General features: G+C 52.8%; 1 protein-coding gene and 1 long non-coding RNA gene across 4 annotated transcripts in view; one reads left to right on the top strand and one right to left on the bottom strand.

Annotated features, from left to right (window-relative positions):
* SH2D3C (SH2 domain containing 3C) overlaps positions 1-22,284 on the bottom strand; it is a 54,213-nt gene that overhangs the window by 2,394 nt on the left and 29,535 nt on the right. For all 3 annotated transcript variants that reach the window (XM_075120302.1, XM_048823146.2, XM_048823148.2), the window contains 8 exons: positions 11,854-11,982; positions 8,995-9,443; positions 7,685-7,809; positions 5,613-6,178; positions 4,215-4,330; positions 3,364-3,535; positions 2,259-2,370; positions 640-846 (listed from right to left, as the gene is read on the bottom strand). In XM_075120302.1, the coding sequence (XP_074976403.1) occupies positions 640-846; positions 2,259-2,370; positions 3,364-3,535; positions 4,215-4,330; positions 5,613-6,178; positions 7,685-7,809; positions 8,995-9,443; positions 11,854-11,982 (1,876 nt within the window). The remainder of the gene's footprint in view (positions 1-639; positions 847-2,258; positions 2,371-3,363; positions 3,536-4,214; positions 4,331-5,612; positions 6,179-7,684; positions 7,810-8,994; positions 9,444-11,853; positions 11,983-22,284) is intronic.
* LOC125623567 (uncharacterized) lies at positions 19,938-21,908 on the top strand. The gene is made up of 3 exons (XR_007353049.2): positions 19,938-20,301; positions 21,258-21,377; positions 21,485-21,908. It is a non-coding gene; the product is annotated as an uncharacterized LOC125623567 (long non-coding RNA).

The raw sequence follows: 22,284 nt of genomic DNA, 5'->3' as shown, positions 1-22,284 counted from the left end.
CTGACAGAACAGACCTTGGCTGCTGGTTATAGAGTCTCTTGGACTGGAACCCAGACTAGAGGGAGGGCCTGGATTCCCTACCAGCCTCTGGGGAAGGTGGTGTGAGGCCCATTAGATGGGGATAAGGACAATGGAGAGCCCTAAGAGAAGGGCATGGGACTGAAGAGCTTTTGTCAGGATGCTGGACTGTTGTTGAACTTTCTGTTATGCTGGGTGGGGAGAAACTGTCCAGAGCTCTAAGTTGGGAGAAGAGGTGGATCACTGCAGGTGGTGCTGATGAGAACTTTCTACGCCAGACCCAGCCACGTGCTCCAGTGGGGAGTCCCCTTTTCCACAGGGGTAAATGCTGCACAAGACCATCCAGCTGGCTGCCGAGCTGAAAAGCACCCTGGGGTGCTTATTTACTGCCAGTGGCATGGTATCCCCTGATTCCATCCCCCCTTCCGTACAGGAGAACGGCCCCAGTTCTGACAGCGGGGCACCCTCTGTGATGTGGAACCAGCTCCACGGGGATGGGAAGAGGAAGATCTAGTGTTGTATGGACCTTCCCCTTGCCAGTGGGGTATCTAGTGCAGCCTGGAGGGGCTTTTTAGCCCAAAGTGAGTTGGATATCACAGATCAGACTCAATGCTTCCTTACCCTGAAGCTTCACCTCTGCGTTGGTATGGTACAGTCCCCCATGATGCGCCACCATCCGCGCTGCTTCCAGATGGGCCATGACAACCTCCACACCATTGTCTGTGTTTTCCCAGGGCTCAGGGCTGTCCAGGAGTGCGGCATCCCGCTCCAGGAGTGTAATAAGGGGCACGATATGAGGGAAGGTGGTGTTGGTCAGTGGAGGGCCTTCTGTGAAAGAGCAAGAACACACCCACACCCTGAATTCCCTGGCTACTGCCTGATGTTTCAAGAGCCAAAGGGGCCACTTCATACGCTCACCCTCAAAGTTTGTCATGGTGAGAGGTGCAAGACTGAGAGCCATGTGGACCGATGCCCTCCAGATAGCTACAGAACAGGTACAGTCTGGGCAAGATTCCCCCAAACAGGCACTTCCCAACATGCCCCAGTCCTTACCCCACAGAGGAGGGAGACCCTCCCAGGAGCAAGAGGGCACTCCAGTCCTTGGCCTCTCACTACCAACAAGGGGGTCAGTTAGTACCAATGTGGACACCTCTCCTCTACAGACAGGTCTGGGCCAGTCAACTCATTTCACCTAGGTCACTAAATAGCCATCAGATGATCAGTCCACTACAAGCCCTGCCCTGGACATGAACTAGGGACCTAGAGGGGAACGCTCCAATCCCATCTGGTCCAGATTGTCAGGAGGGTAGAGTCAGATTCCCAAGCACTCAGCACTTGGGATCAGATTTTCCAAGAGAGCTCAGTATCCAACGCTGCTCTGAGCCCTTCGGAAAATTTGTCTGTCTTCCCAACTGTTTCCCTCTTAATGTCACCCTGTCTCCTTATGGTGGAACACACAGCTGCTTACTCAAGTCACCTGGGACTGGCTCTAGGAAGCAATGTTTATGCCCAGCCACTGCTTTTGTTTGTTTTGAGGGGCTATTTGGAAAGCAAAGAGGCAGGACTGGTTGGAAGGGGGTGGTAGGCATTCCAGAGCACAGGGGCTGTGGACAACTGAACAGCTGGACTCCATTAGCTTGGGGTTGCAGCTTCTGCAGGGTCTTGCACCTTCTGCATCCCAGCAGCAGTGTACAAACGCTGACCGTAACGCCCTTGGCATTGCTAGGAGGGGGGGAAGCTCATGGGGGAGGAAGGATGGACAGATCATAGGCAGCAATCCCACCCCAGCAGCCCCAGTGCGGTTTGGTGGCCCATAACTTCAGAGGCCTTGGGAGGAGCTGCTGCTGCCATAGGGTGCAGTAGGCTCCGAGGGGAGGGGTAGAGCCACCGGGGACTAGAATGGGGAAGAGGGGGCAAGGGGAGGGTTGAGTGGGGTAGGAGGGACGTTTTGGGTGACTGGCAGAGAGGCCATGATTTTGGAGGCTGCCCCTTTCCAGGGGGCTCTTGCTATGGAAATACCCATCACGATGATGAAGAGTCTGGCAGGAAGCCAGGGGGAGGTAACTGGACACGTCCGTTTCCCCTCACTCATTCAGTGGGATGATATGGGAAAATGGGATGGGGCCAGCCCATCCACAGTTCCATGGATGGAGGGGGAGAATCGTATGGACCTTTGCAAGGGAGCTGCAGAGCAAAGGGGAAAGAGAAATGCCAGGCGAACGACTCTTCCTCCCCGTTACCTTTTCCTTCATTCAGGCCCTTCAGGAAGGGCTTTAGCTTCTTCTCATAGAGGATGGCCCCCTCGGTGTGTCGCTGGCGCAGTGCCATCCAGGTCTGCTCTAGCCGTGAGATCTGGAAGCAGCAGAAAGGAGGGGTCTGACCATGGGACCGTCGGCAGCAGGCTCTCAGCTCTACAGGGACTGTCCCACCAATGCACTCGGATTCTGGCGCTCATGAGGGACCAGCAGCACCAGCTAGAGCTGGGGACAGGCTAATCGTGGGTGGATCTGCCAAAGCACCTCAGACCTGATCTGCAGCCCCCCTGCTGTTCCAATCCAAGGACACCCCGGCAGCTCAGCTATCACACCTCGCTCCTAACCTGCAACACTTCCTGCTGTGCCAATCTAGGATCCCCCGCAGCTTTGCCTATAAACCTCAGCCCCAACTTGCAGCCTCCCCTGCCGGTCCCCTCTGCGGGCTCCCTTGGTTGCGCCAGCTCTCTGGGCATCTCTAAGCTTGACCGTGCTGCAGTGGTGAGAAACTTGAGAGCTCATCAAAAGAATTTTTGCTTTGCTGGTATTTTTTTCCTTCCTGCGTGGCTGGTGATGGACAGCGAGAGATGGGGAGGGCAGGGAGCAGCTCCAGCTCCTTTGTACTAGGGGAAAGTGAGTTCCCAGCTGGGCTTGATGTAAAGTTGAATTCTAATCTCCTTTCATCTTCTGAAGGGAGCAGCTTGGACTGTGAGATGCTGGGGCCTTAAAGCAGTGATTGTATCCTATTGGACGGCGACTTCATTTCCTCCAAATAATACAGCCCAGCAAAGAATACCAAATCATGGCCGTATGGGACCGGGTCATTTTTTGGGGGTGGGGATGTTCCCATCCTCGCCATTTCCCTATAGCTCTTTTCTGCTCTGCTTCGAGCATTGTTCTGAGTTACACCCAGGTTGAACTGGACCCCGTGACCCCACAATATTCTCTCTCCGCTCTTCCCCCCCACCCCAACGTGCTGGCGTTTGGGGCTCCAAGAGCCTGAAGGATGCAGTGAGGTGTGTGTGATTTGGGGAGGGGGGTGGGAGAAGGGGCCCAGCTGAGCCGAGCACTCGCCGGAGAGGGGTTTTGGTACCTGGGTCATTTCCAGCGCATTCATCACAGCGGCAAAACTGAACATGTTCCCCAGGGTGCTTTTCAGCTCGGCAGCCAGCTGGATGGTCTTGTGCAGCAGGGCTGCCCGCTCTTCCATGCTGCCTGTGCAGCCCAGGATGTCCACCGCGATCATTACGGACATGGTGTGGAACCTGACGTGGGAGGAGACAGAGAGGCTGAGATGTTAGATGAGGAAGTCAGCAAGGACCATGCAGGAAGCACAGGCAAGGGAGTTAGGAGGTGGCAAGGGGGTATGGAGCCTCTTGGCCACTGGTTCAAATCTGACCCAAGTGAAGAGTGGCCAGAAGATGTCCCCATCATGATGGCTCTGTGGTTCCCCATGTGCAATGCCCTGGCTGCCTCGGTCCAGGGGGACACAACTGGAGGCCTCATCGGCCGGCTCAGCAGAGAGGCTGAGGACTGAATGGTGCCATGGAGCCTGGGCTCCCCCTAGAGGTGGCCCATCAAGGTCAGTTTTGAGGCCCAGCGGGAGGCCAGCACTGGGTGTGGTGCTTGCTCTGCTGCCGCCTGGAGTGCGGGGCTAAACTGAGGATTTCAGTTTCCGGGGCTATTGCTCTGGGGCCTGTCGCTGTCGTTTCAATAACCCCCCAAAAGCAGATTCGGGGCAGAGCAGTGTACGGCGAGGGAAGCTGCATTCGGAACCACAGGCCAAACTTTCCAAATCTGGCGCCAACAGCTAGTCTCCAAGATCCAGAGCGAGACACCTAACCGAGTGGGGCTGAGCTCCACGGCTCTGCTGGAGTCAGGCTGGGCTGCCTGGGACAGGAGCCAAGCCCCACAGGCCCCCTGCCCCCTTGCTTCCCAGCCTACCGTTCCAGGAGGTCGAGCCGAAGTTGATGGCCGTGGGGCAGGGTGAGCAGCTCCATGCCCGAGCTCACTCCCATGAGCCTCTGCATCTCCTTGGTAACACCCAGTATCCTAGCAACCTGCAACGAAGAGGGGAAAGCAGCTGAAGCTCCTCTAATTGAGGGGAGGGGGCTTGGCTAGGTGCAGCGAAAGTTTTTGCTCTGGACAGGCTCCATTGTGCGGCAGCCATAAGCTTAGGTCTTCCCCCTGCCTCACCACACACCAGCCTCAGCGTGGGCAGGGCTGGCATGGCTCAGCCAAAGAAGCACCGATGCTGGGGACTCCCTAAGCTGCTGCCAGCGCGGGGTTGACACACACAGGGCACACCAAGAGATGGACGGTACTGGATGTGTGTGTGAAGGTACTAAACACTGTGAGCAAATGGAGATGCACCCATTTACCCCAAGGGATGAGTTTGGCCCTAAAGCCCAAGATCCCCTGGTGTCAAGAACCAGCGTCCAGACCCTAGATGGAAACAAACTCTGAAAGGCAAATGGCATGGACGGGGCAGGCAGGTGGCAGGTGTTTGAGGACACAGCCTCAGCAGTGTCCTTGGCAGGGGATGGCTAGTATGGAGCCTCTTGAGGCACTGGTCTGAGAGTCAGGAGATCTGGCTTCTAGTCTTGGCTCTGCCAATGACCGCCTGGCTTTGGGCAAGACACTTCTCCTCCCTGGTCCCCCGATAATCCTGCCCTACCTTGTGCACAGGGTCCCGTGAGGAATGTAATGGCTTTGAGAATGGACAGTGCTCTTTGATTACAACCCAGCCCTAGGAAGCTGGCTCCTATCCAGCCCAGGGGTGCTGGTGACCAGGGTGGGCCCAGCTGATCCCCAGTACGTGCCCTGTGTGAAATGAGGTGGATTGTCTCAGTCCAATTCCGGGTGCACAAGTCCTCACCTCGCAATAAGCTCTCACATAATTGGCATTGATTGTCCCCTTGTCAGCTGTCTCAGAGAGGCCGAGGACTGAGTGGGATCAGGAGAGACTCAACTCCCCTCATGCCTCTAGAGCACTGGTAATACTAATTTGCCCTCACAATACCCTGTGAGGTCAGCCATACACATGCATTTTACATATTGGGGAAACTGAGGCAAGGAGCACTGAAGTGACTTGCCTCAGGTTACACAGAGTCACTGGTGGATCTGGGATTAAAACTCAAAGCTGGTCACTCCCAGCTCTGTGCTCAGTCCACCAGACCCCACTCATCTGCTCAGCTGGCACAAGATAGGTCCCTTTGAGATGCTAAATTCTTTAGTTAAACGTCAGCTCTTCCAACAAGCCCAGCAAGGGTGGGGTTAGTTCAAAGCAGCAGGTCATGGGAATGACATCGCCCTCCCCACCCTGCAAATCACCAGTCATACCAGGCAGTCCACTTTGGTGATGTGTCTGGCAAGAGCCTTGGCATCCACCTCTGCCAGGAGCTCCTTCACCTTCTTAAGCACGGCCATTTCCAGAGGCTTGTTTTCCAGAGGGATCAGCAGGGACTGGAATGCCACGGGGTTGAAAGACGAGCCCATCTCCACAGTGGGTGAGACAAAGCCCACAATGTCCTGCTCCCCTTTCATCCTCTGCCCTGCCTCACTGGAGCTGTTCTCCGCAGTCACCCTCTGAGCCCCCTCCACCTTCAACCTCTCCACATAGCTCTTAGTGGGGAGCAGCTTGGTGTCAGGAGTTGGCCTCTCCTGGCCGACAGGGGAGGTGGGGTGGAGCTGGCAGTAATGCCCTGTGTCCGGGTCACTATAGCTGTTAACGGAGGGGGAAGGAGAGGCCCTGGAGTACCCATAGCAGGGAGTGGAGTGGGTGCTATCAGCCAGGTCTGTCAGGGGTTTGTTTCCTGGACACAGCTGTGGCTCGCTGGATCTTCTTATGACTGGAGAGGCTGGGGGTATGCCACCAGCTTGACCCTCTTGGGGCTTTAGCCGTGTCACTGCAGAGGGAAGAGGAGACCCCGTTACTGTAGTCAGAGGAGAGACATGCATCCCAGGCACACCCATAAACACGCATGCTGCATGCCAAACCGAGAAATGCAAGAGACCCAGCTCTCAGATAGAACACACAATCTGGATCGGGACCTATGAAGTTACAATCTCTTTGCCATGATCATAAGAACTTCTAGCCAGTCAGAGGGCAGGACTTTGAGCCCATGTTATATTTGAGGTTGCCAAGGACTGGCAGAAATTAGAGTAGTTTTTAACAGTTGTACAACTCTAGAGTTTAGTTCCCCACTCTCATTCCAGACTAGCTGATTCTTTTTAAATGGTGGTGTGTGTGTGGGGTGGGGGGGTTAGGAAAGATTGAGGCCCTTGTTTTCTGTGTACTATTCCTTTAAGTTTCTAAGATCTGCCTCTGTGCAAAGACAGCAGCCATTGTGTTCGAGTGGCTGCAGCCTGTTACATAGGAGATTCTTACACTATGTTCTCTCTGACTGGACTTTCATTCTCTCTCAATGTTTTCCCTTAATCTGAAGAGGGGTTATTATAGATAGTTGGTGTTTCATTAGCAATATGTGATGCAGCAGGCAAGTAGAGTTGTAGGAAAGAGATCCGTCATGGGGTGACAGGCCTTTTGGAGGGAATTGGGGGCAGTTTACCTGGGACTAAAGCTGGTGAGCCAGCCTTAGGGCTAATTGATTGCCCAGGGGCTAACTGATCATCCAGCTGGCTGGTTAGTGCTTATCTGATAGGTAAGTACCTGACTTTAATAAAAAGGTCAGCAGAACTCAGTTGGAGAGGAATCAGTATGGTGATCAGTTGGGGACAGAGAGCTTTTGGAGAGAGGAGATCCCAACAATGCACAAGGGGAGTGCTTCCTAAACCAGTTATGGGAAGGACTGTTGAGAACTGAACCCCAGTGCCAGGTAGGAGAGATGGGAAAAAGTCCTGATGATAGCAGTACCCTGAGCTCCAGAGTGGAGGACTGAGGGTTATTTATGTAAAGAGAACTTGAAGGACTGGTGAGAACAGTACCCCAGCTTCCAGGAAACTTTTATCTAGGGAAGATCCAGAGACTGCAAGAAAGGGCACCCCAACAACAGAGCTAGGAGTGGCATCTGAGACCCAAATTGGAAGTTTATTTGGGACATGTTTTCTGTTGATTAGTCATTCTTTGATACAAGATTGTTTTGGACTTATTGCCTCAGTTTCCACACCTTGAGTTTGTATCTGTAGTGTGGCACCTGGCCACTAGGGCTGAGGAAGGGGTGAATCCTGACTCATTGACAAGATCCGTACTAAGCATGTAGAGGCCAGCGTTATGTGCCACAGGGCCAGTGTCTATCTAGCAGCAGCCCGGCCCAGTTGGCATACCTGAGCCTCTGGTGTCACCCCATGCTAAATCCCTGCCCTCTTTCCCCAATTCCTCTGTCCATACTATGGATAATGTACATCTGAGTCTCTGTGTACGACTGCTTTCTAGGGGGCTGAGGGATTCCTACCAGTGCTGTAGGCCGGAGACAGTGGGCTCTCGGAGATGGGAGACATTGGGGAATGGAGATCTTGGATTTGGTCCACGCTGACTGCACAATTCCGGATGACGTCTCGGTGATGCAGTAAGGATACGCTGGGGGTGGGGTAAAAATAGGTCAAGTCACTGATTCCTCTAAAACACACGGCTCCTGTAGATGCTCCAGGGTAGATGCCAAGGGACAAATTCACAGTGTAAATGCGTGCAACTGTATGAAAGTCAGTGAACTTGTGTCTGTTTGCGCCGGCAGTGAATTTGGTCCCCAGGCTTCAAGGGTGGCTGGAGTAGTATACCCACACCCCAGGAGAGGGCACCTATGACTTGATTTTCAGGAGAGCTCAGCTCCCATTTACACACCAGCACAAGTAGCCAGACTTTCAGAAGTATGTGGGTGGGGAAGCTCTGCTGAAAAGTCCAGTCTGTGGGGATGGGTTTTTCAAGAGTGCTGAGCACATGCGGCTCTAGCTGAAGTCAATGGGAGCTGCAGCTGTTCAGCACCTCTGGAAACCAGGCCTTGATTCTCTAGGAAATGCTCAGGACACTTCAGTATTTGAAGGATCGTAGTCAGCTAATTCAGGCCTAGCGCTTAGGTTTTGTAGGCCCAAAGTAAGAAGAGAAATGTTTGCGCAATTGGTGTATTAACTGTCAGTGACAGCAGTTTGTTTGGATTTAAACATTCTCCTCTCCCTAGCCTGTCCCCAACCTCCCCATAGAGGGCTGGTAACCCAAACCCCATACCATGGGGACAGTGCAGGAGAAATTGACTCGTTTTGGTGTCACTGCCTAAGCTGAACAGATGGCAGAAATGGGCAGTGAAGAGTAAGTGAGAGTTTGACAATTCTTTCCATTTCCCATCTCTGGCATGCTCGGCAAGGCCGGGGTATTTTTTTTTTTTAAGATCCAATAAAATGAAATTGGAGGAATGTATAACCCCATCAAGCTGATCGGGTGTCTTGTACACGCTTGCTGCAGCTTTAACTGATCTGACTCACTGGTGACGCCAAGGGGTGTTATTGCAAAGTGCTCTGTGGCTCTTAGTGAGGAATGCAGCTGGTTGCTGATTGTTGCTGGTGTGTTGTCCAGTGAGTTGCGGGCTGGGGACTACGAGTCGAGATTCCTGGGTTCTAGTCTAAGCTCTGCCATTGATTTGCTGTGTGATCGGTGGCTAGTCATTTCCCCTCTTGGTGCCAGTCTCCCCAAATGGAGATAATCCCAGGGATGTGGTGAGATGCCAAGGCCCTCTGAGACCCTTACTGTTCTGCCTTTCACTTATCTCATTACCTGGTTGGGCACCCATCGCCCCTGGTGATCTTGTCGGCCGTTAATCCGTCTGTCATGGTAATGCTCCGCCTCTTTATGTGCCCCCCTTTCTGGCTGGCAGGGCTGTGGGGCCCGCTGTGCTTCCCATTGGCTAGTCCGTAGCTGGCTTCCAGGTAGCGCAGCGGAAAGGTGCGGTTGATGGGGCAGTAGATGATGGCGCCGCTCTGCTCGGAGACCGCTTTGCGGTTCCCCACGTAGAAGCGCACCAGGGCGGGCACGTTGTCGAAGCTCTCCTGCTCGAACAGGTACTGGATGTGTGTGCGGCCGTTGCTGGACTTCACCATCACCTTGTTGATCTTGAAGTGCAGCGGCTCATTCCTCCAGCGGCACGTCAGCACGTAGTCCCCAAGGCTGGTGAGCGAGTCACGGATCAGGAAGTCCCCGTTCCTCTGGACCAGGCTCTCCGACACCTGGGGGCGTAAGGTGGAGACTATCAGACCTCCCCTGCTCTGGGTGGGGCCAGCCCTGCGGTCAGCAGGGCTTTGTACCAAGTGAGATATTGTGTGGGCACCACCACAAGCAACTTTCCAGAACCTGGGTGGGGGACCGGTGTCAGCCAGGGAGAGGGATCCAGGGACTTGGGGAGGAGGGCGGGGCGGGGGGAGTGGCAGGTGGTGTTTGGATCACGAAATAAATTCATTCTGGAGGGAATGGAGAAGACTTAAGTGCATGGTGAGAGAGAGGGAGATGGCACTAGCCTAGGCCCAACCCTGGCTCCCAATTCTCCCCTGCCCTGCACCTTATACAGTTATTTACACCAGTGCAGAGTTGGTGTGAAGTGCTGTAGCTCCGACTGGGTCGTGTTTTGCACCATGTTGCACTGGGGTAGGTGATTCCACCAGGTGTACGGCAGTGGTGAATTAGGCCCCTGATCCAGGCCTCTCACATGGCTGCACGGAGCTTGGGGAGCTCTGCTAACTTCCTTCTCAAAATGTTCCTTGTCACATGAGCTGGAATCTCTGTCCCATCCCCTGAAACTTTGGGGTGGGAAGAGACCCTCCAGGACACAGAACTGGGGCCAGATTCGTGGTGGGTCCTGAGATGGGACCTATGCCCCAGTTTTAGGCTCTGCTGAGATCCACAAAACTCACTGAAACCTGTAGGAGCCTAAACTCCCTCAGTGCCTACGTTTTCAGGGTAAAAGTTCCCTTGGCACCTGGTTTCTGCCTCTGGACATGTGCACTGCTGCCTCCCTCTAGACCTCTAGACACCCATCTGCCCCCTAAGTCCAGAGGGAATCCCAAACCAGTGGAAGACAGGCATCTGTCTGCCTAAGTCGTGTGCAGGGCCCGATCCAGTAGGTGGCCTCTCGGCATGCCTACTGAATCAGGTTCCATTCAAAATCTGTCCAGATGAGGGGATGGGGGTGGTGCCTACCTTCTAATTTTTAGTCCAGTGGTTCGATCACTCACCTGAGTAGTTCAATTTCTCCCCTGCCACCTAGGTGAGAGGGAGGCAGGTTCTGAACAGGGGTCTCCCCCCTCTCAGGCAATCACTCTAACAGTGAGCTAGTGGATATTCTGATGTGGGGCACTCTCAGTATCTCCTGTTGAAGCTGTTCCATGGGGGATAAATAATGAAGAGTGATCAGAGCAGGGGGGCTGGACCCCATCACCCTAACCACTGGGCTGCAGAGTCACTCACTCTCTCTCTCGCCTAATGACCGTTCTACTGTGGATAATGACTGAAACAGTCTTTGGGCCAGAGAGAGGCTGCCTATAGCCCAGGCACGGACCTGGGAGGTGGGAGACCCAAGGGCTAATCTCCCTGCTCCAATCACTCTTTGCTCTAGGCTAAAAGTTATAAGGTGGGTGGTGGCTCCTCCTCCTCCAGCCATTTGCGTGTGGAGCAAGGAAGGCACCTAATTCATTCCTGCAAGAAACCACTTAGGTGCTGAAGCCATCCGGCTCCAGGCGATGGGTTCCCATTCGTGGATCACCAGCATGGATAGGTGCTCCCTGCAGTCCCGATCTCCAACAGAGGGGCGGGGCTTAGCACACAGCCCTCTGGTTGGGATCTCCCATTGGCAAGCTCAGATGACTCCCTGCCTAGCATGCTGGCTTTTATGGATGGCCTCGTAAGGTGTCCCTCCCCTTGTTACTGCATAGGGAGCCTAGGCGCCAAACTTGTGGATCACAGGGTCCTTTCTGTAATATTTTTTTCTAGGCGCCTAAAAGTTATGCCAATGCTGAGTGTTGCAACACCCACATCCCTTTGTGCCCACCCCAGAACAGAGCAGGATTGTCTTGTAGGGCACCTGTGCGGTTGTTCTAACTTGAGTTCCTCCTCCAAGCATTTATCTCCCCGCCTGCCCCAAGCTGGATCTAAAGACTATAGGGGAGGGGCAGGGAAAGGGAGAGAGGCTGGTTCCATGTCCGCTCGAGTGAGTGGAGAGACAGGAGCTGAGGGGACACTTAAAGGGGGTGGGGGTATTTGTATCATCCGGGTTCAAGGGAACTGCTTGTGCCCCCCAAGTGCTGCTCAGAATGGTCCCATGACCACATGGCCAGGCAGTGTTCCCTGCAGCACAGATCCACAGAGGCAATGCAGACTGGCCAGTGACCCTTTCCCGGTGGAGCGGGAAGGCTGCCTGAAGGGGAAATCAAGCCATGAGGTGTCCCAGTGCAGGGGGCAAGAGCGTCCTGCCCTCTCCTTCCAGTTCTGCTAGCAGAGTGGCAGACTGGGCAAGGTGTTGAGTTCAAAGCCCCCCTGCAAAGATGGGCCTTAGGGTGTCTCTTGCTGCCCTTGAGGCCAGCCTGGATTCTCCAGGGCAGGCAGCCAAGGCTAGGGGCTTCCAGCAGCAGCTCAGTTCCCCCTCACCTCTCGGGGGATGCGCCCATGGTACCACACATGGCTGCGCAGGTCCGTGCTGCTCAGTTTCAGCTCGTCCTCCAGCTCCTTATGAAGCTTCTCCGGCGAAGAGTCAAGGATGTACTTCTCCTTGGAGAACTGGAAAGAGCACAAGTGCACATCAGCCACTGCTCTGTTCCTTTAGACGTGCCAGGAGCCCAGAGAACACAACCAGCACCCAAGGAGTTGCCCTTGGCCTGAGGAGAGGGCCTATCCTAGACACACAAGACACCCCAAGGAGATACAAGCCCCACCAGCTGTAGAAGGATCCCCTCAAATACAGAGCTGCCACCACACAGCAGAGATCCACCAACACCGAGTTACAGATAGCAGCAGCGTAAGGATGGTTTGGATGGCCTGTCACCAACAGAGGATCGGGGCTTGTGGTAGGGGAAGAGGGATGATGCGTAAAGAGAACTGTCAGCTAACATGAGCTGCAAAATGATCCCGTCACCGGGTGCACAGGGAGGTGCATGGATGTGCTGTCTGTAGTGGATCCCGAGATGACAGCTGGTTTCACGAGAAGGCTCTTGTGAGGAGCCCTTCAATCTGCACATCCCCTGGGGCCGGCTGTGCTGCTTCACTGCTTTTCTTCTTGGATTGATTGCGTGTGTGTTTTGTTCACACATGCGCTTCAGGGAGGAGAGATGCATTGATGCCCCCGTTCCTCCACTCTGGCAGCATATGCTTCTCTGAATCAAAGCACCTGCAACTCCCCTGCAGTGAATGAGCGGTCCCACTGGACACAGCCTCCTCTCTGCCCTCCCTACTCTGCCACCAAACTGTATGACATCACTGGGTTATTTGTCTGTCAGAGTCCCAGCAGGCCAGGAGCTAATGACACCAGTGCAACTGAAGGCAGAGCTGCTGGAGGAAGAAAAGTCAGAGCTAGCAATCCTGCCTGCAGCAAGCTGCAGGTGACTACGGCACAGTCCTCAATGCCTGTTGAATCAGGCTGTGTGTACAGTGCGCTCCCTCTGTTTCCAGTGCATCATCACTGCAGGATCCCCTCACAATGCAATTCTATACCCTACGCCTGAACTGGGCTACTGCACTCACTCCTACAATATTTGCCAGCTCAGTCATGGCTGATCGGGTGAATGAGCCTTTATTTCTAAGGGGGGGGCTGGGAATTTGATCCGCCAGAAGGTTTTGGACCGGGTCAAACCCTTACTCTTCTGGCTTGTTCAGTACTAATTTTTCTGGGCTGCACACATGGGAGACGTGCACACTTACTATCTCCGCACCCCTGGCACTCGCATGTTGCCATGAACAATATGGAGATGGCTACGTAAGACAGCTGTCGAGAGGCAAGAGGGATGGCTTTGATTTTTTTCTCGTCCGAGGGATAACAACCAAAATGGTACAAAGCTTCCCTCTGTTTCTAATGGGGTGACATCTCCTCGCAATATGTCGGTCATGCTTACAGTTAATGTGGCTGCACAGGGCTATTGTGCCCTGAGATATTTATGTAGCAGAATTCACTTCCCATTCTTCATAGTGCTCTGTCTATCCGTATTGCTGTTGCAGAAGTAAGTATTCAGTGTTATCTATCTGGCCGTCTTCACCATAGTATCTGAGCTCTTCACACATTAATGGATGTTGTCCCTGGGAAATAAAGCGGCTGTCGCAGGGTGACACTGGTCCTTTCAGAAGGAAGAGGCCAGCTCACCTGTGACTGATAAGCCAATCCCCAACTGGGCTTAAGAGGATGTCTGGCTGGGACCTAGAGGGGAGGAGAGAGATCTGGAGAGTCCCCCAGCTGCCTGTGAGCACAAAGTGAAAGGGGCAGGTGAGATCTACCTAAGCATGTCAGGAAAGGGGCTAGCCTGCCGACCTTCCTGAGCTGGAGAGCCAATGAGGGGTGGCTGAAAAGGGCTGAATTGCTGGCTGGTGTTTGGGTCAAAGTCAAGAGACGGTGATTTTCATGTGGATGGGCTAGAGAGTGGAGCTCTGGAACAAGGGCAGAAAGGGACTGGGAGGGAACCAAGTGCTGCTGGGTGACCTGGAAGTGAGATCCCTAGGAATGGAAAAATCTCACTACCTTTGTATGTTTTACTGTGGGAAGTGGGAGAACAGTTTTACCATAGCAGTTCTGTGGACTATTGTACATCTACATCAATTATGCCCAAAGATGGGACTTTGTATTGGACAGCGGGAGACTGTGTTCCTTTTTATGGTTGGACCATGGGGAAACTGAGGCAGGCGCATGACTTTGGAGGGTGCCCTGGGGTGGGGTTGCCTTGTCACAGAGGTATTATCCCCATGTATAGATGGGGAATCAAGGCACAGAGCAGCTGTGTAAGGCCCTTGGCTTTTTGTTTTGATTTTGTAAAATACTTCCTGGAGCTTTCTCAGTGTTTATTCCAAAACTTAAATTGAGTGAAAATTGATTTAAAAAAAAAGGGGGGGGGGCGCATGCCTCGTGCTCACGAGTTAGCAGGAGAGTGCTCCCTTTTGCTGCAGCAGTCGGGAGGTCTGGGCTACTAGGAGCTGGCTCTTTGCCCATCTGGCTCCCCCGCTTCACAGCAGCTGTGGGAACTCTGCAAGGGGGAAGCTTGGTCCTGGCTTACCCAAAATTCAGGTGAAAATTGGTAAATCCCCAATACTGATTTTCCCACCTCCACCAAAATCTGGGAACTTTTCAGACAAAAATGGGTAAATACTAAAAACGCAGGTCCTCACAGATGTGTGGCTTGGGCCAAGTCACTTCAAGTGTCTGGGTCGGAACCAGGACTTCAAGGCAGGTCTTTGGCGGACCATCCTTCTTCCCTGGTTGGAGCAGCTTATCTTGTAATTTATACTGGAAAGTAGTTTGACTGCCACCAAGATGCTAGGTTGCAACCAGCTTTCCATTAAAAAAGCACTGCCTGTTACTGGGTCGAGTCTGCCCTGTTCCCCCAGCCATCCCCCTACTCCCCACGCTGTGTGTAGATTGTAGTTTCTGCAGGCTCATGTGTAGGATAGTATTAGAACCTTTCTCTAGATGTAAACAGATGCTTTTTCCTTGCAAAGCTATTCAGCATTTCAGCTGTCCCCCACCCCCCATGCACACAACTGTGAGGTTGGAATAATCAGCATATTTGGATGATACCTCCCAGCGGGAGGCCAGAGAAGTGAGCGGCATTGTGGTCAGGATTTGAAATGCAGGCAGGGGTTGAGTCTGGACCAGGGCAACTAAAATTTAAAAAAGCCACTTTGATTTGTAATCAGTGCACTGTTGGGGAAAGCTCACCCTGTGGTTAAGGATGGATCATGTAGGAGTAACACAAGAGACCCATCCACCAAAGGGTTAACTCCACTCTGTTAGCCTGCTAGTATCATGAATAATAATGACAGATTTAAAGGAAATCTTTTGCATAAAAATGAGCTTTTTACTAACACTCATGCACCTGAGCCTAAAACATCCAATCCTCCCCTCCCCCGCCCCCTAGAGAGACAAGGGAATGATGTAATGTCTCGGATCAGCTGAAGCTGGGACTCAGGCCCAAGACCACCCTCCTCAGACTCCGCGTCCTGGAGAGATGACAGGATTCCCAGAGGATGCCCAGTCACAAACGCACAGTGGAGCTCCACAGCCGGACATGCACTCACGTACACAAGCCCAGACCTCGGAGCCTGTTTCCTGCAAGGGACAGGCTAGGCTCTCCAATAAACCAGCGCAGCATCTCAAAGGAGCCGCTCTGGATTTACACCTGTGCAGCTGCAGTGCCACGGGGCCCTCCCATTGCATTATTTCGCACAACACACACTCATGCAGGCTTCTCTTGGATAGAAAGAATCCTGGAGCACCACTTAATACAGGCATGACCCACAGTCCTGCAGCTTCGTGTTAGTCCCACGTTCTGGGCCAGTGCTGAACTATTGGTGCCAAAGGCTTTGGCAGTAACACACGTTAGCACTGCCTTCCAAAGAAGGGTGCTGATCTAGTGCAGTGGGGCCTGGGCGTTACAACTCCTGGGTTCCATTCTCATATTACCGCGTCAGGCAAATCATGCCTCCTCAGTTTCCTCATCTGTAATGCAGATACAAGCATCTCACTATTAAAGTTTCCTTAGCTTAATTTCCACCTTTTCCTCCTCTTTATTATACCTACTGGCCCATATTCCCAGGTACAATGATGCAAGTGCACTGCAATCCAGGGTGTAACTGACAGCAAAGTTTGGCTCACTCCATCGGTTAGAGGTTTGAAGCCCCTTGTCACCCGTTTTGATTATGTGATGCTAATTGCTAATACACCGAATAACTGTGATCGCCACATCCATTTATGGCTAGGCTCTTGCATTCCTACTCTGCCAGAATTCCCATTAAAACTAATAGGGATTTGGAATAATTGTGGTTCTATTCCCCCCCCATGTCTCTGATCTGGATACAAGGTAGAAGGGCTGCCCTGCCCCAGCACCGGCAGAGTTCACTGAGGCCTTTGGTGGCTGAAGTTGGAAGTAAACCACTAGCCATGGTCCAGCTGGCAGGATATTAAAGGGTCACACACACACATCCACAGGCAAGTGCTTCAGACATGCACTTGCATGACAGCTGGCCTTGGTTCGTTAGAACGTTGCCTCCATGCCCAACACCTTCCTGTCTGCTCCCCTTCCAGTATTCCTGTTGCCACAGGTCTATGTGCTCTCCAGACCTTCTCTGCAGTTAGCTCCTTTATCCGTTTCTGCCCCTGTTCTTTTACATCTGTCACCATCTACCCTCTCCTTTCTTAGCAGGACGCTAGAGAGCGTGGCTCTGTCTCAGCTCTCCAACCACCTCTCTGGTGGGCTGTTCTCACTCTGGCCAGAGCCTGGAAGCCACATTACAGTGAGTGAGGCTTCTCTTCTGCTCATGGAGCTTTCTCCTGCCTCACTATCCTGGACCACAGGGAAGCCTTTGTCACCATCGAGGACTCCTTCTCCTGAGTCCCTATCAAGTGCTCTGTGGTCATGGATCTGCTCCTGCCTATTAAACTCTTCCACTGGTGGAGATCCCTTCTCTGCAGAGTCCCAGAAGGTTCCTTTCCTCCTCCTGCTCTCTACCACCTCAATCCTTTTTCTGTTTTTAACCTGAACCATTTCTACCCTGATGATACTTGGCTCTCCATCTCTTGACACTTTTAATGATTCCTCCCCATCACTCTTGACCAAGTAAACTTGTGGTTTCCTCCCAGCTTCCTTCAGCTAATTGTCTAAAGCAGATTATTCTGTCTTGGGCAATCAGACCTCCCATGTGCCTTCCACCTAGGCATCATCCTAAACCACAAGCTTTCCATCTGCAAATCTGCCTGTCATCACCTCCCAGGCATTCCCTGCGTGTACAGTATGCCACCTCTGCTGAAGTCCCGAGCCAAGCTTTTATCTCCTCTTACAACCCCATTCTCTATGGCTTGAGGTAGCTGGGGAAAGTACGCAGACGCATGATTATACCCTCCTATCCTCTGGTCTGCTGGCACCATGTTCATTTGTCCTGGAACCGGAAAACTGCCCTTCTGTTTTTAACTCCTCCCTGGACTTGCCCTAGCTAACCCACAGACCTTCCCCCTCCGTGCTCAACAGAAACTTGCTTTCTTTCTGTCCCCACGCCCACCTCCGCATGCACTAGGTGCTTGAGGTGCAACCGCCTTCTGCTCTGCAGCCATGGCCTTCTGGACGGCTGCCTTCTCTCTCGCTCCATCCAGCCTTCCTCCCGTTTTAAAGTCTCTCTTCTCCCTTTCCTCTGTCTGACATTTTATTTGAACTCTCTGGACTCGAACAACAGTGACCAAGTAGATACAGCCTAAGACCAGAAGGGGCCAACTCCAGATCTGTCACCAGCAGGTGAAACTCCATTGATTTCAAGGGATCTGGACTGCTCACAGCAGCTCCACATTCAGCTCTCTGCTGTGTGCTCTGTGAAGCTGTACTGGACTGCCCAGTGGCATACTAGGCAGAGAGGGGGTTGGCTACCTTGCTCCTGACATATCCCAGAATCCTTTGCACTGGCTACATTGGCATGGGCTCCAACCAGATCCCACACACCAGACCCTTTCTTCTTTCACCTGCTGGTGGCTCTTGCGAACCTGCAGCAGAGTGCTGGGGTGAGCCCTGCACTCTTCTGGAGCCCTCGAGCCCTGGCACCCTATGTCTCTACCACTGGACTGGAGCGCTGGGTGTGAATTCCTCTGACGGCACTGGGGCCCAGTCCTGTGAGGTTCAGAGCACTCAGAACTCCCACTGACTTGAGGGGGAGCAGCAGGTTTCCTGCAAGCTCCTGCCCTCAAGTCCTTAAACACACAGGCAAACCCATTCAACCCGGCTGAACTTTCTTAACAACCAATGGTAGCCAGGGGATGCAGCCAAAGTCCAGCTCCCTCCCAGGGGGCCTAGGCCTGAGCAGATACTGTTGCCATGACAACCCCATCCTCTGACACGGAGAAGCCCGCATCTCTCCGTGTGAGTGGCGGCAGCAGCTTGTTCACGGCAGCTCCCTCCCCTGCAGCAAAAGCTCCCAATAAAACACCTCCCAAACTAGCCTCTAGGGCTGAAGGGGAAGCAGGGAGCGGAAGGATGTAGCCTGCAGGGCCCACCTGGCAGTACATGATCCACACAGAGGGGGTGGAGCGGTGGGGGTTTGGGGTGGGACTCCCCACAGTGGGGGGATCCTATTGAAGTCACTAGTGCTTGAGAGTGCGAGGGCTTGGGGGGGGTGGGGATGGAATTGGTGATTCTGCCATATCCATCCCCTCTTTTCTCTGCTGATGCAGCTGCTCTCAGAGCTGCCCAAAGTGGGGGAAAACAGCTCTCCTGGCGGTTTCATTCCTGCTTTAGTTTCCCCCCCTTTCCCAGGGGTACCTTGGAAAATAACAGGGAGATATATTGAGAAGTGGGGGCAATCCAGATGGGGGGGGGTATGCACAGAGGAACAAGAGGGCTGAGGGTCAGAAAGTGCCCGCAAGAGCTTTTTCAAAGCTGTTTGCTGCCTAGAATTAGTCATTGCATCATTTAGCTGGGAGACTGGCCCTTCCCTCTCCCCAGTAGCTTGCTCCAGAGATCTCTCTCCAACCCCCTCAGGCACACACCTCATTCTCGCCAGAGAGACTCTAGGAGGATCTTTAACCTTTGCCACTAATCTAAATAGACAATCAATAGACTGTGGGCACATGCAGCCGAGCCCCCAAGATCCCATCACAACTCCATCCATGCACTGAAAGCTTCCCCCCTGCCCTCCCTCCTGGGAATACAGCGGGTCCTGCACCGCAGTATGTTAAGCTTCTAGAGTCAGCTCATCCCATATAGAGTGGGAGCATGGAATCTCACTTCTCAGTGCATCAGTTCCCCCTACAGCCATCTCCCCGTCAACCCCTTCATGTGCCCCACCCGCCGCTACCACAATATCAATGTTCAATAGCAATCATCCGGAAATAGTCTATTTTTTTAAAAAGCAAGGAATGAGAGGAGTAAGTCTGGTCTATTTCAGTCTGTTTTATAAGAAACTGGCCTTAGTCAGCCTGAAGACCTCCAATGTTACGCCCGCAATAAACAGATTAGTCTTGTACTTGTTCCCCCCCCCCCCGATTAGTGACGGTTCCAGCCAATATCGTACATCTGGGCTTTCCCCAAATCCTCACCATCCACATATGCAAATATGCAGGATAACAAAACCAAACAAGCCCAGCCAAGCAGCACCCACTGTCCCCAAGACTGGATTTGGCCAGGGGCCAGGACAGCATTAGTGCTGATGGCCAGGTGCTAAACTAGCAGAAAAAAGGGAATGTGTTGAATGAGCAGGAGACTCTTGCGTTACAGATGGGGGGGGGGGATGTTTGTGAGCACAGAGCACCCTGAGCTACCCTGCTGATTGGAAGGAGAGATCCTCACCATTGCAGGGGCTCTGCCATGCTTTCCAGCCCTGTGCTGTGCACTGTTTATTCCCTAGCTGTCCCTGGATGGCCTTGCCTACACTAGAGTGTGCTGCATTAGCCACCACTTAGTCCCCTTCGCACGCCTGTGACGCACTGCACATTCACATGCAGGCGTGCTAGCAGTGTACCATGTGCATTAGACATGCTTGGAATAAGGCCGCGTGGTCCTCCAGTGTGCAGTGCCAGCAAGGACGGGGATTGCTGGTGTGAGAGCATCGTTCATGCATGCAGCCCTCCTTCTCCCACAGTGCACCTGTCACTGCTTAAATTGCTTGTCTGGTCTGCCTTCTGCACAGGGGTCATGTGTGCCAGAAGCCATGTGCACAACCAGCCCTGTCCACGCCGTGGAGTTACGCGCCATTATCCCAGCAATCAACTCCTTCAGCAGCAATCAGCTTGATTCCGCTTCAGTCACAAGCGCGTCTCAGAGGAGGCCTTCCCATGAGCATGCTGCCAGCTGGCCAGGAGCCGACAAGCAGGCGCTGGCAAGATGAGATCCAAGGCCAGCTGAATGCTGTCATAGGAACACTCTGGTGTGTAACCGGGCATTCTGGTTGACTAGCTGAGAAGGGCATCACCCAGAGCAGTTAGCAATGCCAAGAGATCAAGAGAGTTACGGTCCAGCACAAGGACCAGGACAATAACAGAACATCTGGTGCAGGGTAGAGATCATGCCTGTTCCATAAGTAGCTGGACCAGGTGCTTGGCACTTGCCCTTCTATGCCACACAGTATGCTACCAGAGAGCATGGAGACAGCTCACAGCACAGTGGGGAGGAAAGGGGTGGTGAAACGGTCACGCCAGAAGAACTAGACAATACTAGGAGCTGCTACAGACATTACCAGGATCTGCTCAGGGAGTCCAACACAGCAGCCATGCTGGCCCAGCAGGAGAAGAGAACCTTCTGCCCAAGCTATATGGGAGCTGAGACAGTCTTCCAAGTTCCTGGGAATGCTGCCATTACTGCTTGGAAGAAGGCAGGGGGGTCCTCCTCTCCCTGCTTCCCTACCCCCCGTCCCTGTGCAGCACAGCACCAAATGCCATCAGCCAGATGGGCGGGTTAGTTCCCCAGGGTTGGCATCCCCCTGCAGTAGTAGATCAGCTTCCAGCCGGGGTGAGAATGCCCTGGCTGAGCCATGCCATTCGGCTGGACTAGAAGGGACAGAGAGAGGCTGAGAATCAGAGAATTTTATTGAAAAAAATTATATGGGGTCCCTATAGCTAAGACATTTACACTCCATTTTCTCTTTCTACCCTAGGCCAGACATGGCAATAAGAGACACGTTTCTCTTACCCACCTACAGTCCCATTTTTTTTTCTTTCTACCTAATGCACAAAAGACAGTCCTGGGCTTATTTTCTATGTACAACTAGTACAGGCCATGAGAGTTAGCTTATGCCACATATCCTCCTGCTGTCAGGCACAAGATACCTTTTATCAGTCTAGCAGAGAGAATTAATCTTAGCCCTTATTTCCCCCTCACCCCCAGATCCTCGGCAGTGGTGTCTGAAAATGCAAGTCAGTTGCAGGAGTAATGCATGTTTCCATCAAATCCCACAGAACTTTTTAGCCTCTCCATCCAGGGAGTGGTTCCTTTGATATGATCCATGTGAGTAACCCCAATTTCCTCATGAACTCAAGAATTGCCTGACAGTCCCTTGCTGGGACCCTCTGCACAGGGATGCTGTCAACTCCATCTCTTCTTTTTCTTTGTAGCACCTGCTACAGATGTGGGGCTGGAGGACGCGATCCATGGTGGAACAGCTAAGAAGCCCAAGGACCAGGAAAAGCAAGGAAAACTAATACTTGAGACATGTAGAGGGACCTGAGAAGGGTCTTGGAGTGAATGATGGAAGGAGGTAAAAATGACGCCCGCTTTTAAGAGACTGGACAGGTCCAGGCAGATGTGGAATGAGAGGGGAAGGAGACCTGAGACCAGGCAATTCTAATGAGAGCTTTTCAAGGACTCAGGCATCACATTGAACCTAATAACTGGCCCTGGCACCTGCCAGATATAGGTTAATAGTGCTCTTTGGAGCACCTCCTACTCTCCAGCTCCTTCATAGCCCTCACTCCAGGTACTGAACCCCTCTGCCACAGTCACCTAAGAGGACTAGAATCCCCAGTTAGATGGGCAAGATGCACCTGTAAAATATTCAGTTACCATTGTTCGTGTAACTGTGTTACTCTGCTTTGCCATTGCAGCTGGCCTGAATTTTTGTTGGTGTATAATAAAGCAGAATCTGGGGAAAGTCTGTGTAATGAGCACAATCAATCATGCTGGTCTTTAATACCAAAAACAACAACAGTTCACTCCTCCATTCTCTCTAGGAACGCAGCCACGCATCCCGAAAGAGCACCCACTGGTACGGAACACGCCACCCCGTATGTTAAGTAACATAGGTCACTGAACACATCACTCAAGTACACCACTCTCTGCACTGCCTCAGACTCCAGTTCAAGGTCGCTGTCCTGATATTCAAAGCCCTCTTTTGGAATTGCTCATAGCTACACAA

Source organism: Caretta caretta, chromosome 16 (assembly GCF_965140235.1).
Source record: "Caretta caretta isolate rCarCar2 chromosome 16, rCarCar1.hap1, whole genome shotgun sequence".
Taxonomy (NCBI): domain Eukaryota; kingdom Metazoa; phylum Chordata; order Testudines; family Cheloniidae; genus Caretta; species Caretta caretta.
Note: the sequence above shows the minus strand (reverse complement) of the source record. Positions and strands in the feature narration are given on the sequence as shown.